General features: G+C 32.2%; 1 protein-coding gene across 2 annotated transcripts; it reads left to right on the forward strand.

The window, feature by feature from the left end:
* Positions 1-4,459: 4,459 nt before the first annotated feature.
* LOC130800892 (auxin response factor 9) lies at positions 4,460-9,096 on the forward strand. 2 transcript variants are annotated; one of them, XM_057664615.1, is made up of 15 exons: positions 4,460-5,012; positions 5,110-5,222; positions 5,315-5,410; positions 5,516-5,572; positions 5,721-5,873; positions 5,956-6,040; positions 6,424-6,514; positions 6,607-6,771; positions 6,861-6,974; positions 7,061-7,133; positions 7,227-7,377; positions 7,462-7,517; positions 7,618-7,989; positions 8,096-8,283; positions 8,373-9,096. In XM_057664615.1, the coding sequence occupies exons 1-15, from the start codon at positions 4,967-4,969 to the stop codon at positions 8,509-8,511; spliced, it is 1,899 nt and encodes a 632-aa protein (XP_057520598.1). In that variant the 5' UTR covers positions 4,460-4,966; the 3' UTR covers positions 8,512-9,096. The 2 variants fall into 2 exon arrangements, with proteins under 2 accessions (XP_057520598.1, XP_057520599.1); XM_057664616.1 differs by having other exon boundaries at positions 4,540-5,012; positions 7,465-7,517.
* Positions 9,097-15,357: the final 6,261 nt, after the last annotated feature.

The raw sequence follows: 15,357 nt of genomic DNA on the forward strand, positions 1-15,357 counted from the left end.
TTCACACCATTGCCTCTTGGATTCTGGTTATCATCTAACCATGGTTAGTTAACTAGGTTTTGATTTTAATTTTTTTTTGGGTTATGGTTGCCCATATCATGAATTTGTATTATTTTTTATTTTGGTCTGTTTCATTAAATTTACATTATTTTTATTTTAATCCGTATCATTAAATTTGCATTATTTTTTATTTTGGTCCGTCTCAGTATCATTTTTATTTTTGAACAATGACCCACCACTTTCTTTTAATCTTATCTACACATTTTAGCTCTTTTTTAATTTTATCTACATAATTCATTCTCAATCTTTATTTATTACCACTTTCTTAAAAATACATCAATTTCTCTTTAATGCAATTTAAGGTGTAGAGAGTAGCAAATAAGAAATGGGTCCCCCACATTATGAAGTACTAATGTTTTTGTAATTATTGAACTACTTGTTCTTTCTATTAGATGAGACTAGGTCTAACCACATGTCTTACACTATTTGAGTAATAATCTTAATTTCATTTTAGTTTAAAAAAGAGACATTTGTTGATGCTAAAACTAGAAATAATTATTATAATAATTTAAGTTTTTGTAGAAATGGATAAGTTAACCTTTTAGGCATGATGGGATAATTAGATTGATAGAGTTCATAAATATCTAAAGAATAAAAAAAATTAAGAAAATAGGGTAACAATTTGAGTTGAAGTGTGTATTTCTTCGTATTTTTTTTAGAGAAAGTCAAATTGAAACAATTTTATCAGGTATTTTTATTAGATAGAAAAAGGTACTCCGTTTTTTTAAGTTCTTTCACTTTAGAATACTTTTTATTTTTAGAAAGTTTTTATTCCACTTTTACCCCTTAAAACTCCCCTTTTTTTTAATGTACCCCTTTTTTTATTTATAATTATTTTCTCTCTTATACTTTCAATACAATCATTACTTCACACTACTATTTAATTAAAATAATAATCACTATAACCAAACATTCTCTTTTTCTTAATATGTGTGAAAAACCCAAAGTGGAAGAACTTAAAAGAACGGAGGCAGTATTAATTAAATGAGATAAGAGAGTATAATTTAATAATTTTAAATTCAAAAAAATATGAGATTTTTCTTGTGGTTTATAGAAACTTATACTTATGTGCACAACTTGATTTTTACGATGATTATATTTCATGTCATGTGTATTTTGTTTGGTGTGACTTTCCAATTGAATTAGAGCATAATATACAATTTTTTTATGAAATAAAGTTGCAAAGGTGAGTCAAACTTATTAAGTTGGGTTGTGAAACCCTTAATTACAAATAGTGGCGGATTCAAAATTTGGAGTCCCAAGGGCATTGTTGTTAAAATCGCAATTCTGATATATTATTTTACGATTTTACGATCCAAAAATAAGCGGTTTGGATCGTAGGTATAATCTTAAAGTTGTAGAATCGTATGATTCTAGTTGGAATAAAATTTTTAGACGTAGAATCATAACACGATTCTACGATCCTACAATTTAACAATCCGATTTTACTAATTTAGTATAATTATTATTAATTTTTCTTATGTACCATCTTTAACTAATCTCTTTCACTTATATAAATAAATTTCAAATGTTCCATCATGAAAACTTTTAAAAAATAAATTACTTAATCGATATCTACTAATTTAGTATTAATTATTAATTTTTCTCATATACCATCTTTCACTAATCTCTTTCACTTATATAAATAAATTCAAATGTTCCATCATGAAAACTTTTAAAAAAATAAATTACTTAATCGATATGAAGATTTAAACTAATCAATAAAAAGTTTTCTTTACATTTTTAAAAATAAAATCAAAGAACCTTTAATTTATAAATTTAGACTTTTAAAATGGATAATAGTGATAAGATACTATATAATTATTAATAAATTTAAGTTTATTTGTAGAATCGTACGATTCTACAATTCGATTTTATCGATTTGATTCTACCTCTATAAACGATTCTAAGTAGAATCCTGATTTTAACAACTTTGCCTAGAGGGTAGCAACTAACGGACGAAATTTTGGCAAAGTTTCATTTGTAAAATTAACAACTATTTTACTCTTACTTGCAAAAATTTTAAATACGACATACTATAAAAGAAAATAGAACAAAATAAATCAATTGATCTAATTAAAAAAATGAGATGAAATAAATAAATAAGTCAAAATTACTAAAATGAGGGAGTTATCATCAAAAGACTTCGGTATTAATTTTACACTTTAACTCTTACCAATAGAAAAATTTATTTTGAATTTTTTTTTAAAAAAAATACTCTTACAAGCTTATATTTTGAAGACTTATGAAAACGAAAATCTTCATATATATTCTAGCTCAATAATATTTGCGAAATAATCATATGCTTCATCAAAATATAATGGTTATCTATCAACATTTCAACACTAATTCAATCGAAAATTAAATACATATACGATATAAAACATATATATACTTTTAAAAATTCATAGTAGAATTTAATAGTTTTATATTTAAAGAGGCAATTAAGCTGATAATATCAAATAAAATAAGGTACAAACATTTAAAACATGTATATTTTTCATCATTATATGCTATTTTTTTTATTATTTGTTCAAAATTTATTTTGAATTATATTTGGTTAAAGTTGTTGTATTTGATAATTTTTATCTCTGATGTAGATATCATATGACTCTTTATTAATGAATCGTGTATTATTCAAAAAAAAAGATGAGAAGAAATACAATTTCGATAAAAAAGATACAACTCGTTAAACTTAATTTTCAATATAGAAAACCAATGCAAAAAAATGAACCTATATATCTTTCTTAATGATAAATTGATAATTCTTAATTAAAAATAAATTAAATTTCAATTTATATCTCAAAAACAAAAACCTAAAGTAGATATCAATATACATCCCTATCAATAAGATACTCCATGATATATATACAAAAATATCCTTCAAATATTCCTCCACAACCCAATAAAGAAAAGTCACCAGTTATTCTCAAGGTCTATGAATAAATAATTATTCGCTAAAGATGTCTTCCAATCTACTACTATAACTTTGTCAAAATTTAGAAATTCGAATATTATTATTTTCTATTTACAAAAATAAACCAACACACAAAATCCCACTTCATCTATTTAAATCTCTAAGACTCTAACCTTACTATTAAATTACTCTCATGCTTCCCTACCCACATTATGCATTTACAAAAAGCTATTTCTTTTTATTATTCTCTATTTTCATACTTGCTACACTATTTATGTTTCAAATTCATTATTTTAACTCTAAATATATTTAGTTGTACATAATTGAAACATTTTTAAAGTTGAGATAAGCTATGAGGTGAAAATCACACAAAATTGATACTCTTTATGACTTTTAATAAAGCGTCTAATATTTAGAATGTAAAAAATTAGTTTGTATTTAGAAAATAAGACAAGATACAAGTAATTAGTAGTTGTTAAGAGGAAAAAAACAAAATAAATTTGTAAATAAAATTTAAAAAATGAGAGCATCACAAAAAATAAAACTTTCTCTATTCTATTATAACTGTTATATTTCACATTTTACACAATTTAATATATAATTTTGAGAAGTTATAATTTAAATCATGCTTAACTAAAAATTCTAAAAAATTAATATTATAAAAATAAACAACTGTAAAAATAAATAATATCAATAAACCTGAATCTGATATAACGAGTAATTCAAAACAAAAAAAAGTACAAATTCAAAAGTAAAATAAAAATTGGAGCATTTAGACAACGATAAAGAGAGTATGTTCCCTCTCGCATTCTAATCAAATGTTCAATTTGCTCTCATTTGACAATGCATAGTTGAATCATGAAAAGACATTAAAAGAAAAATACTACTGATTGAGAAAATAAGACATTGATTTCAGTATGACAAAAGAAAAGAAAAGAGATGGAATACTTTATTACTCGTTTTCACAATAATTTTTTACGAAAATTAAGAAAAATAAAATTTTAGATAGTGAATATAATATTTTAGATAGTGAAAATCGTAAATATTAAAAAAATATCAAAATAAAATTAGTGGAAAAAATACATAGTCCACCACTAATAAAAAATGTTTTTACCCGTCTTGTATGAGACCGTCTCAATGTGAGACGACCTCAAAATAAGAAGCCTATAAGGCAAAAATTTTTGTTATTGATATATTTAATCCAAGTATGAGACATATTTTACAATGAGACCATCTCATACAAGAATTAGGAAAATTATTTTTATAAAGTCAATTGAAAACACGTGTAGAAGATAAAAAATATAAAAATATTAAAATAAAATTAATGAAAGATATGTATTAACGATCATATTTACTATCAAAATATTAAAATAACGATAAACACAATTATTTTTATCCAAAATTTATAATATACATTTAGAGAGATTCTTTGAATCAATAAATAAAGCACATAAAATTAATATGACAAATGAGAACTTGTTTGGTAGAAGTATAATTTTAAAAAGTAGTCTTAACTAGGAGAGAGAGTGTGAATATATGTATAATAAGAGGCGCGTAAACGGGCAATGGGATTCTGTAACGGCGTTGTGAACATAGCCATCAAATCAGAGAAAAAGAGAGAGAAAGGGAAAGAGAAGGAAGAAAAAGAGAGAGAAAGAGCTGGTTTTCGTTTTGTTTTCTCACTTTATTATTACTATTATTGCAAGTTTTCTGGGAGCCATTTAACTCTACAATATACAAGAAGCAGAAGAATAAAAGTTGGGTTTTTTTCACATTAATTTGCGGTTCTATTTTCAGTTACAAACGTTTCAAATTGTGAAAGGTTGCAGCTTTAATTACAGCAAAGCAATAATAATAGCAGTGAATAATAATGCTATGAGTATTTATTGATTCAGAATCGGAGTTTTTGTGGGGAAAATTTTCTGGGTTCTTCTTTTTAGTTATTACCCTTTTGAGTTTTGACACATCTCTAAGATTTGGTGGAAAGATATGGCAAATAGTTTAGCATTTGGTCAGCCTAATATGTCTCCTTCTGGTAAATATTACTTTTTTTGATTATTATTTGTCAGATTTTTCTCTGAAATGGGTTTATTTTTCTGGGAAATGCTGAATTTTTGATGGTTTTTTTATAGGTGGAGGTGATGTTCTGTACCCAGAACTGTGGAAGGCTTGTGCAGGTCCATTGGTAGAAATTCCACGTGTTGGGGAAAAGGTTTACTATTTTCCTCAAGGTCATATGGAACAAGTAAGAATCTTTGGATTTCTAAATTTGGGTGATTTTGATTTTTGTGGTTAATTTTGTGTAAATTTTCTGAAATGGGTTGTAATTGTTTGTAGTTGGAAGCTTCCACAAATGAGGAATTAAATCAGAGAATACATATGTTTAATCTTCCATCAAAGATCTTATGTAATGTGATTAATGTTCTTCTACTGGTAAATTTTCTTCTTAATTATGTTACTTTTTATGTATATTTAGTAATTATTTGTGTGATTAGTTGGATTTGGTTGGTGAAATTGTTTTGATTCTCCCAATTATAGGCTGAAAAAGAAACTGATGAAGTTTATGCTGAAATCACTTTAACCCCTGAAGCAGATGTAAGAGTTTGATAATGATGTTTAATTTTTCTTGATTTTGACATGGCATTTGCATCTTTTGTTCACCTTTTTGGTGTTGGAAATTCTTTTTGGGTTGTTCTTTTGCTTTATTTGTTGAAATTGTGGTTTTTGTAATTTGTGTATGTAGCAAACTGAACGACTTAAGCCTGATCCTTGCCCACCTGAGCCCCCTAGACCGGCAATTAGATCCTTTTCGAAGGTCTTAACTGCATCTGATACAAGTACTCATGGCGGTTTCTCGGTTCTTCGTAAACACGCAAACGAATGCCTTCCTCCATTGGTATAGTCTTGAGCTAATGTGTTAAGTATGTTTTTGTCAATTGTTGATGATTGTAAAAACTCATGGTAGTTTTGTTTATTAGGATATGACCCAACAAACTCCGACTCAAGAGTTGTCGGCCGAAGATCTTCATGGTTATCCTTGGCGTTTTAAGCATATCTTCAGAGGTATGATCTCTTTGTATTCATCTTCATCAACATGATACCACTATATAGTATATACACTGTCCACTTATAGAAGCTATGATCATGATCCGGGGATGTTTGGATGACTGCAAACCGAACTATGATCAAATTAGATATAGAGGTTCTTCTCGTAATGCCCTAACTTGAAAATGAGTTGCAAATGAAAATAAATGATGATCTCTTAACATATTCATTTGTTGATTTGTTCATTGATTAGTATAAACACCAACTGGAGTTGGTAGAGGTAGCATTTCCTAACTAATTGTTGAACTTAAGGATGATTGCTGGCTGCTTTGAGCTAATCACATGGCTAAGACTACTAAGAAACTACCTAATTTCCTTCTATTATCTAAATTCTTGCGTAGGCCAACCTCGGAGGCATTTGTTAACAACTGGATGGAGTCATTTTGTGACTTCTAAGAGATTAGTTGCTGGCGATTCCTTTGTTTTTCTAAGGTATATTCCCCGAGTTACTCGATTTCCTTGTATTATTTTACATGGAAATTGCTTTGGGTTAGTGTATTAATTATTAGTTGATTGGTTTTTAGAGGAGAACTCGGTGAATTGCGAGTTGGAGTTCGTCGTGTTGCTCGTCAGCAGAGCAGCATGCCCTCGTCTGTGATATCTAGTCAGAGCATGCACCTCGGGGTACTTGCTACCGCATCCCATGCTGTAACCGCTAATACCTACTTTGTGGTCTATTATAAGCCAAGGTAATATTTGAGACGAGAGTAGTGAAAAGTTTATTCATGGAAGTTTTTGAAATTCTAACGAAACCATTAAATATTATTTTTCGACACAGGATGAGTCAGTTCATCATAGGATTGAACAAATATTTGGAGTCGGTCAACAATGGTTTTAAAGTTGGCATGAGGTTCAAGATGAGATTTGAAGGGGAGGATACTCCGGAAAGAAGGTATATTTCTCCTTTTTAGGTTCATTTATGGAATTTAGTGTGTTATCAATAATCGGATCTAATTATATTCAAAATGTTTTTTAAAGGTTTACGGGTACAATCGTTGGTGTTGATGATCTCTCGCCCCAGTGGAAGAATTCAAGATGGCGATCATTGAAGGTTCACAAGCCATATCCTCACTTTGTGTGTCGAGAATGAAAGTATTGCATTACGGAGTCATTATTCTCATCGATTCATTTATTTCGTTCGTAGGTTCAATGGGACGAGTCCACCACAATTATGAGACCGGATAGGGTTTCTCCATGGGAGATCGAACCTTTCGGGTCTTCTGTCCCTTTAGATACTAGTGATCCTGTTGTAAAGCACAAGAAGCCTCGGCCGTCTATGGATAACCCTGGCCATGGTTAGAATTTTTTTTTCCTTTATTATTTATTTTTAGGAATGTTCTGCACATCCTGTTTTCTAATTTCCGTCATCTTTATGGCAGCAGCCATGTCGGTTAACGATTCAACACCATGGAATCCTTCTCCTGACATTATTCAGGTAATTTTTAATCATGGAAATTCAAGTTCTAGCACTTTGATATCGTCGACAATTATATCTATCTTTTGACACCTATATATTATGTTTTCTGTCACATTAGGGGGAAGTTGAGGATTGTAAAATTGGAACTGCTAGGTCTGTTTTCACCGGATATGTGACCCCAAAGCCAACGAAACAAAGCAGCGTTTCAATCGAAAATGGGAAGAAAACCGAGACTGTTCCAAGTTATCGGCTGTTTGGTATCGACCTCATGCAACCATCAACACCTGCTTCTCGAGAGGAAGATTCTGTGCAAGAATTAAATGGAACTGGTGGCCACACCGAGGAAACGGTCCCTAGCTTGGAATCGGTTGCTGATTCTGAGCAGAAATCAGATCTTTCCAAGGCTTCTCAAGATAAGAAAATGGTGCTACAATTGGCTTCAACGAGAGATATTCCGAGCAAGCATTCTTCTACCAGAAGTCGGACCAAGGTATATATGAAGTGATCCATAAAATAAAGTTCCCATCACCAATGCTCGTGTTTCTTTGTTCAAATTTTCTACTGGCGTTTCTGAAAACTATTTTTGCTGGAATAAGGTACAAATGCAAGGTGTTGCGGTTGGTCGGGCTGTCGATTTAACCACATTGGAAAACTACAACGAGCTTTTCGATGAATTAGAGAAACTCTTTGATATAAAGGGTGAACTAAGACCCCGAGACAAATGGGAAATTGTATTTACAGACAATGAGGGCGATGTGATGCTTGTTGGCGATGATCCCTGGCCGTAAGTTCTTTATTTACAAACCATTCGACATACACAAACATATTCCTTTATAGATAGCTAATTCAAATTCTCCGTTTTTTTCATCGCAGTGAATTCTGTAGTATGGCGAAAAGAATCTATATATGTTCAAGCCAAGAAGTAAAGAAAATGAGTCCCGGAAGCAAATTACCTCCATGTTCATTAGAAGGCGATGGAATCGTTCTAAGCGCCGAAGATTCCGGGAATTGAAGATCATGGGCAAACATCCCAAGACCCTGATCATAGTTTTTCATAAGTGGGATATACCAGATATGATGATGTGGCAAACAACATATCTCCTTCATGGATGGGTCATGTTTATTTAGTAAATTCATTCATTATGATGAAATGGAAACTGTTAAAAGGAATTATTAGTGGTAATGTGGTGAGGTTAGAGGAAAAGTAAGAGTTTTCTTTTTTGTTGGCAACTCACTTTTAGGGCTTTTTATTGATAACTTGGTAGGGTAGTCTTAAAAGCCAACTACTAAAGTTGGTTTTTTTAAGTGTTAAAAATGAAAATTAAGAGCATCAGGGTGACTAGTGGAGACTGGAGAGGGGGAAGATGCTAGCTTTGTTTATTTATAATAGAATGATGTGAATATATAAATGTCGGCCATGTTTTATGGCTCTCTGTCTTTCTTCCCCATTTGGCTTGTAAATAATAGTGGACTACTTGGCTTTGTCATTTTATTTCACGGAAACCCCTAACCCCACTTATGTAACTAGGATCCCACTTTTATCTTTGCAAAAATCCTTATTTTTGTTGTAGTGAAATTGCTACTTTCTTTGTCTTCATTATTTCATGTAATTTTACGATAAGTTTTGAGCTTCGATATCTCCTAGTATATATAATAAAAAATTATAAAAATTATATATTAAAATAATATACATCAAGACGAATCTAATAACGTCCCACAAAAAATATATTTTTTTCTTGAACATATACTTTATAAATCAAATTTAAATTTCTTTCTATTAAAGTTAAAAATTTAAAGTGTACATATAAAAAGGAACAGAGGGAGTATTTTTTTAAATAGTCAATAATTAAATCAATTTTGCTTTATCCGTTAAAAATAAATCTACTTATTATTTATTTTTAAATAATTCACCTGTTAGATTTATTTGCCAAAAATAATATATTTATTGCTTTCTTCAAAGTTTCTTTGTGATTGAACAATTAGAAATGAACATTTATTGGGTTTGTTTTCAGCAATTATACCGAATAGGTGGGATAAATTAAAAATAATCAATAGTTGAGTTTATATTCAGTAGATCAAGCAAAAATTAATTTATTTTTGACAATTTTTTTTTCTATATGACTTATTTTTTTTTCCCATCCCTATAGTCTGTAAATCTTGCAAAGGAGAATGATACCGAAGTTGCATTTAATATTGTATTGAGATGAATAGTCACAATTAACCAATTAACTATATGTTCAAATATTCTTTTTTAGGGCATGCTTAGATTGAGTGTAAATATTTAAGAAGGTGAAAAAAAATTAAAGTAAGAAAATTAAGTTCATAAATGAGAAATTAATAAAAGTAAGAATGGTTACAAAGTGATGAAAACTAAAGAGAGCTCTAAATTTTGTGGGGTAAACATTTATCTTAGGGGAGGGCGGAGAAATGTATTACCTCCATAATAGGGGAAATCATTTTCTTTTTCCTTCATTTTTATTTCATGCTCATTAAACTTTCTTCACAACTATCTCAACTACTTCAAATGCATCTCTATTTGCTTTCATTTTATTAGTTTGACTTAAATTTCCCCTTAAATATTTACATCCAATACAAACATGTCTTTAATTGCACTCTTTCCATACTATTCAATTTGCTTTTTTTTTTAAAAAAAAAAAATTATTCTAGAAAAGTTTCATATTTTTATTTTTGGGCAAAACTCAAAAATATTTCTTTAATTTTTCATTCGCTTTTAAATTATACATTGCTAACATTAGGAAATGGAATAATTGAGAATCTCGAGTAATCGGCCAAGCCACTAGAGTAGCTAAAGTGGTGATGAATCCTGTCAGTAAAATGGGTCCTATCGAAAGTCCGTCAATTCCTAATCTCCAATGGGAATTCATTTCATACTCACATTTACTTCATTTCTCATAAAATACCAATTCATAAACGTTTTTTGGTTTTTCAACTAAATATTTATGAGACAAAGTTGGTGGGAAAGTGGGAATAGTCCAATACATTCCATTTTTATAGTAAACAAAAAACAAATACAAGATATAGATGAAAGGTCTCATGGTGATGCTATCTTTATTGGATTGATCCTTGTATAATTAGTATGTTATAGTGGTAACTTTTAATTTTAAAGAGATCAATTAAAGAAAATGAGTAATAATATATGCCCGTCTAATGGTAAAAAAGTCTCATACAAAATGAGCGGAACCATAACCTTCACGTGCGAGTTAGTTTATGAATTTTGATCTTATTGGGTCAAAATATTTGTTGACACGTATGTTTTGCCAATCGAGCCAGAGGACTCCTTTGGCCGCGCTCTTCTTTATAGGTATGAGTTGCCGCCGTCCTTCCCTTTCCAGACCCTGTCCTTAGTTTTTCTATGAGCGGGATACACTGGGTAGGATGATGATGATGATATGTTTTGCCAATGATGCCCGTTCAGGACTGCTTGCCACTTAACAATAGAATAATTCTGATGAGCTCAATTTGAGTCCATCAAGGTCCTGAAAAGTGTGAAGCCCAAATATGAAGGCCCAACATTTGAACTAAAACTATAACGGTTTCTAGTCCAATTTAGAAGGTTACTTTTAGGGCGTGTTATGTTATTAAAAGTACTGATCAGTTTACACTAAACAAAGTTGAGCTAAATTCAATGAATGAATGAGATTTAAGGGAAAGAAATATGAAAAAAATGAAACTGAATTGAATTAAATTGAATCCTCTGAAGTTAAATTGAACTAAACTATATTAATTAAACTCTAAAGTGCAAATCCTAAGTTGTTAAATTAGAAATAGCTATGAATGAATTTAACGGGAGACAAATCGCAGTGCTTGCAGATTATTTTTTAGTAGCCAAGTGTCAGTCTTTTCGTCAAATAAAAGCATTTATTCATGAAACTTTTACCTATTGCTCAATTATAACCCTTTTCCGATACCTATTATTTTTTGTGTAGTTAGCTAAAGTTAAAGGTGCTTCTTTTCGTGATTGTTGCGACTTAGCTCGCTTAACCTAAAACGAAGTTATACTTGGACAATTTCAAATTGAATATTTTTTTGTGGCTACATAGTGTTCGATTGGGCGATTCTTGTGCTCGCCCAAGCACTTGAAAACCTAGCATTCTGCCTCATGTCAAGCACTTCAATTTGGTCGCATAAGTACTACTTTGTGCTCGCCAAAGCAACTATCTCCAGCAGCCCATGGCCCTTCGAAGCTCGTACGAGCCATATGCCTCATACTGGCACTTGCTTTCCCAACCATTCCAATAAGAATTGATTTACGTTTTTAAAGATTAATATGCTTGATATGGTATACTTTTGCACTTTAGCATCATATTTAAATATTGCAAACTTTAAACTGTTGTCATTTATTGCTCGGTTGTCAGAATCAGGTATAAAATATATACTTGGAACACTCTTGAAATCGAGTTTTTAATGCCGCAAACCTTGCATTAATGTGATTTTTATATCAAAAATTATGGCTAAAAAAGCGAATATGTATCAATTTTCAGCACATAACTTTTGCATTATAAACACTTTTTTTTCTGTTTTGCTCCTCCTCTTTGTAAAAAATCTTCAACCGAGCTAAAGTTAAAAATTTAATGAAATACAAAAAAAATATTAATCAAAAAAATAAATTGGACCCAGTCGCACAAAACGTGTGACTTAGTCTAGATCGAGTCATACAAAACGTGCGATTTAGCCTTGGTCAAATCATACAAAACGTGCGACTATGTTCATTTATCAAGTTTTTTTAATATTTTTTTAATAATATTTATTTTTTATCTTAATTATTATTATTAATTTTAGTTTAAAAATAATAATTTTTTATTTTATAAATTTAAGAGCATTTTCATAATTTCAATTGAAAAAAATAATGACACAATAAAAAAATAACTACCTTTAAAAAGCAGGTTTAATTTTTATGAAAAACTCAGCATTCAATATTTTTCGGCCGAAAGATTAATGTGGGATGTGACAACGTTATCGCCTTATTGGTTCACTGGTATTAAATTTTTTTTTTTTATAATAAAATCGCTACATAAAATAGTGGTTTTGTTTAGGAATTTGAAGTAAATCGCTAGATGAAATGGCGGTTTATGAATTTTATTTTTTTTAAAAAAAAAATAAATAAATTACATGAAGCAAACCGCCACTTCAAGTGGCGGTTTTGTAGCAGGACAAAACAGCAGCCCCTTCGTATGTTGTTCATTTCATCTTATTTTACCTCCTTGTTGCTGCCGGTTCTGGTTTTTTTTTTAAAAAAAAAAATTTCTTCAATCCTCATTTACTTCATATTCACAATTCCTCTCATTCAACTAAATTAATCAACTACGTTCTCATCTTCTCCTTCTTTACTTGTTCATTTTCATCATCATTTAAGGTATTAATATAAACCCTAATTTATTTCAATTTGCAAATTGAATATTTTGTTCATTATTGTTGTCATTTGAAGTTATAAATACATTGGTTGTTTGTTACATTCTCTTGATTTCATGATTTAAGCTTACATTTTACACATTTGTAGTTGAATTTTATGATTTGATTTGTATGCGTATAAAGTGTTTGATGAAATGCTTGAATGAAAGTTTTTTACTTTGTAGGGTTAGTTTAATGGTTTTAGTATATATTCATGGTATTTTTAGCGTTATATTTGAAATGAACCTTGTAATAAGTGTTCTAATACCTTAATATCACAAATTCTTGTATTCAAATTTATAACACTTATGTATGTAACAACGATCATGGCGATGCCGGACCCAGTTGATCCATCAGTGCTTACGTTTCAGGCGATACACAGGAGCGTAGCTGTGTGGGAGGGCTCCACTGCCCAATTGGTTACTCGTCAGTACTACCAGGGGAGTACGTTACATTGGAAGGTGGATGACAGGGTATTAAAAGTAGTCGAATTAGCTGGTTTCAGATACATTCACAAGTTATTGGGTGGGGGCTTAGAGCTCGATCGAGCTCTTATCACTGCATTGGTGGAGAGGTGGGGGCCGGAGACTCATACCTTCCACCTCACAGTTGGCGAGGCAACGATCACGTTGCAAGATGTGGCAGTTATAATAGGACTGCCCATTGAAGGACAAGCAGTAATAGGTCATGGAGAGGGAAATTGGCCAGTATTAGTTCATGAGCTACTAGGGGTTTGGCCTGAAAACCCTCAAGACCCCATATAGCCGAAGATCATCGTTGGATCGTCATTGAAGTTGACTTGGCTCAGAGAGCATTTTAGCGCGCTAGAGGATGACGCGGATGATGTTACGGTTGATAGACATGCGCGAGCGTACATCTTGTACCTGTTTGGATGCATCTTGTTTCCAGAAAAGAGCGTTGACTCGGTGCAGTTGATCTATCTCCCTCTACTGGGAGACTTGGAGCGCATAGATGAGTATAGTTGGGGAAGTGCTACCCTAGCGTATCTGTATCGTAACTTATGTCGAGCATCTTGTAAGGGTGCCAAGGACATTGGTGGTTGCTTGATGTTGTTACAGATATGGTCATGGGAGCATATTCATATAGGGAGGCCCATAATTCAGACGATTCGACCTGATGGGCAACATGATTAGGAGGATGACGCCGATGATTTTGAACCGGTGTTAGGTTCACAACATCGTCGCGGGATGGAGTCCTTTAGCAGTAAGGTAGCAACACTCAATTCACTATTCAAATTCATAATTTCACTGATTTATGATACATGAAAATGTTAAACAATGTTCATTTGTTTGCAGCTGGCTTCGCGTTTATCTTTCAAGTTCCCACTCCCCACATACTCTTGTCTACTACAGAGACGCACTTGATCGACAATGGGACGAGCAGGTTATTAACATTTACTGTTTGTATTAGTTATGAATGAATTGTATATATTACTGAGCATATTGATTTCTATTACAGATGACATGGCAGCCTTACACAGCGGCTAAGATGGACACTCTACCACACATATGTACATCGGGCCACGAGATTTGGAGATCGCGTTGTCCCCTTATTTGCGTTGACATCGTCGAGCTACATCTCGCGGATCGTGTCATGCGTCAATTCGGTTTGGAGTAGGTTTTTCCGCAAGCCTGTGACACCCAACCTCAACTACATGCGATCAATCGGAGGACTGGGGACAAGAACTACCTCGTACGACATAGATCGCATGTAGATGCGTGGAATGACCGAGCATCTAGATTGGTTCGAGGAGATAACTTCACAGGTTATAGCTCTGCTATATACAGGAGTTGGTACAGGCGTATCTCCATATTACGCCTAACGAACACCACATTTGCGCAGCCAGGATCACATTACCATCTGACATCTACGTTACTGGTACGTCTTCTTTCAACACTCATAACATATAGTAATAGTTTTATGTGACTCTTTTAACACTATAATGATAACAGACAGGCTGAGCGCATCCGATCGGTGCTCATACAATGCAATGACACGATTCAAGGGGCCGCTACATCACCAGTTGATATGGGGTATCGGCTATGTTCTCAGACCCTAGGCTCCATTAACGCGTCATTGACCGATGCATTGAGTCAGGCGGGTTATGAGTACCTCATACCGACTCCACCCGTCATTGGCGAGGTAGATGACACATTCCACACTCCTTCTCCACGTAGTTCAGCCCACCGAGGTAGCTCTTCCGGAGGATCCAGTTCTCGGTCCACAAGAGGTCGGCAGCGTTCATCTACTCAAGGTCGGTCATCCATATCGCCATCGACATCCAGTACTATGTCGCCATTCGTTCCTCCAGCTTCCATCACCACTCCTCCTCCGCATCCATCGCCTCCGCAAAGGATCATCACATATCAGCGTGCTAGTCAACGACGAGCCCCTGCTCTTAATGTCATTGCGGAGGTTGTAGTTTAAC

This window comes from Amaranthus tricolor, chromosome 15 (assembly GCF_026212465.1).
Source record: "Amaranthus tricolor cultivar Red isolate AtriRed21 chromosome 15, ASM2621246v1, whole genome shotgun sequence".
Lineage (NCBI taxonomy): Eukaryota > Viridiplantae > Streptophyta > Magnoliopsida > Caryophyllales > Amaranthaceae > Amaranthus > Amaranthus tricolor.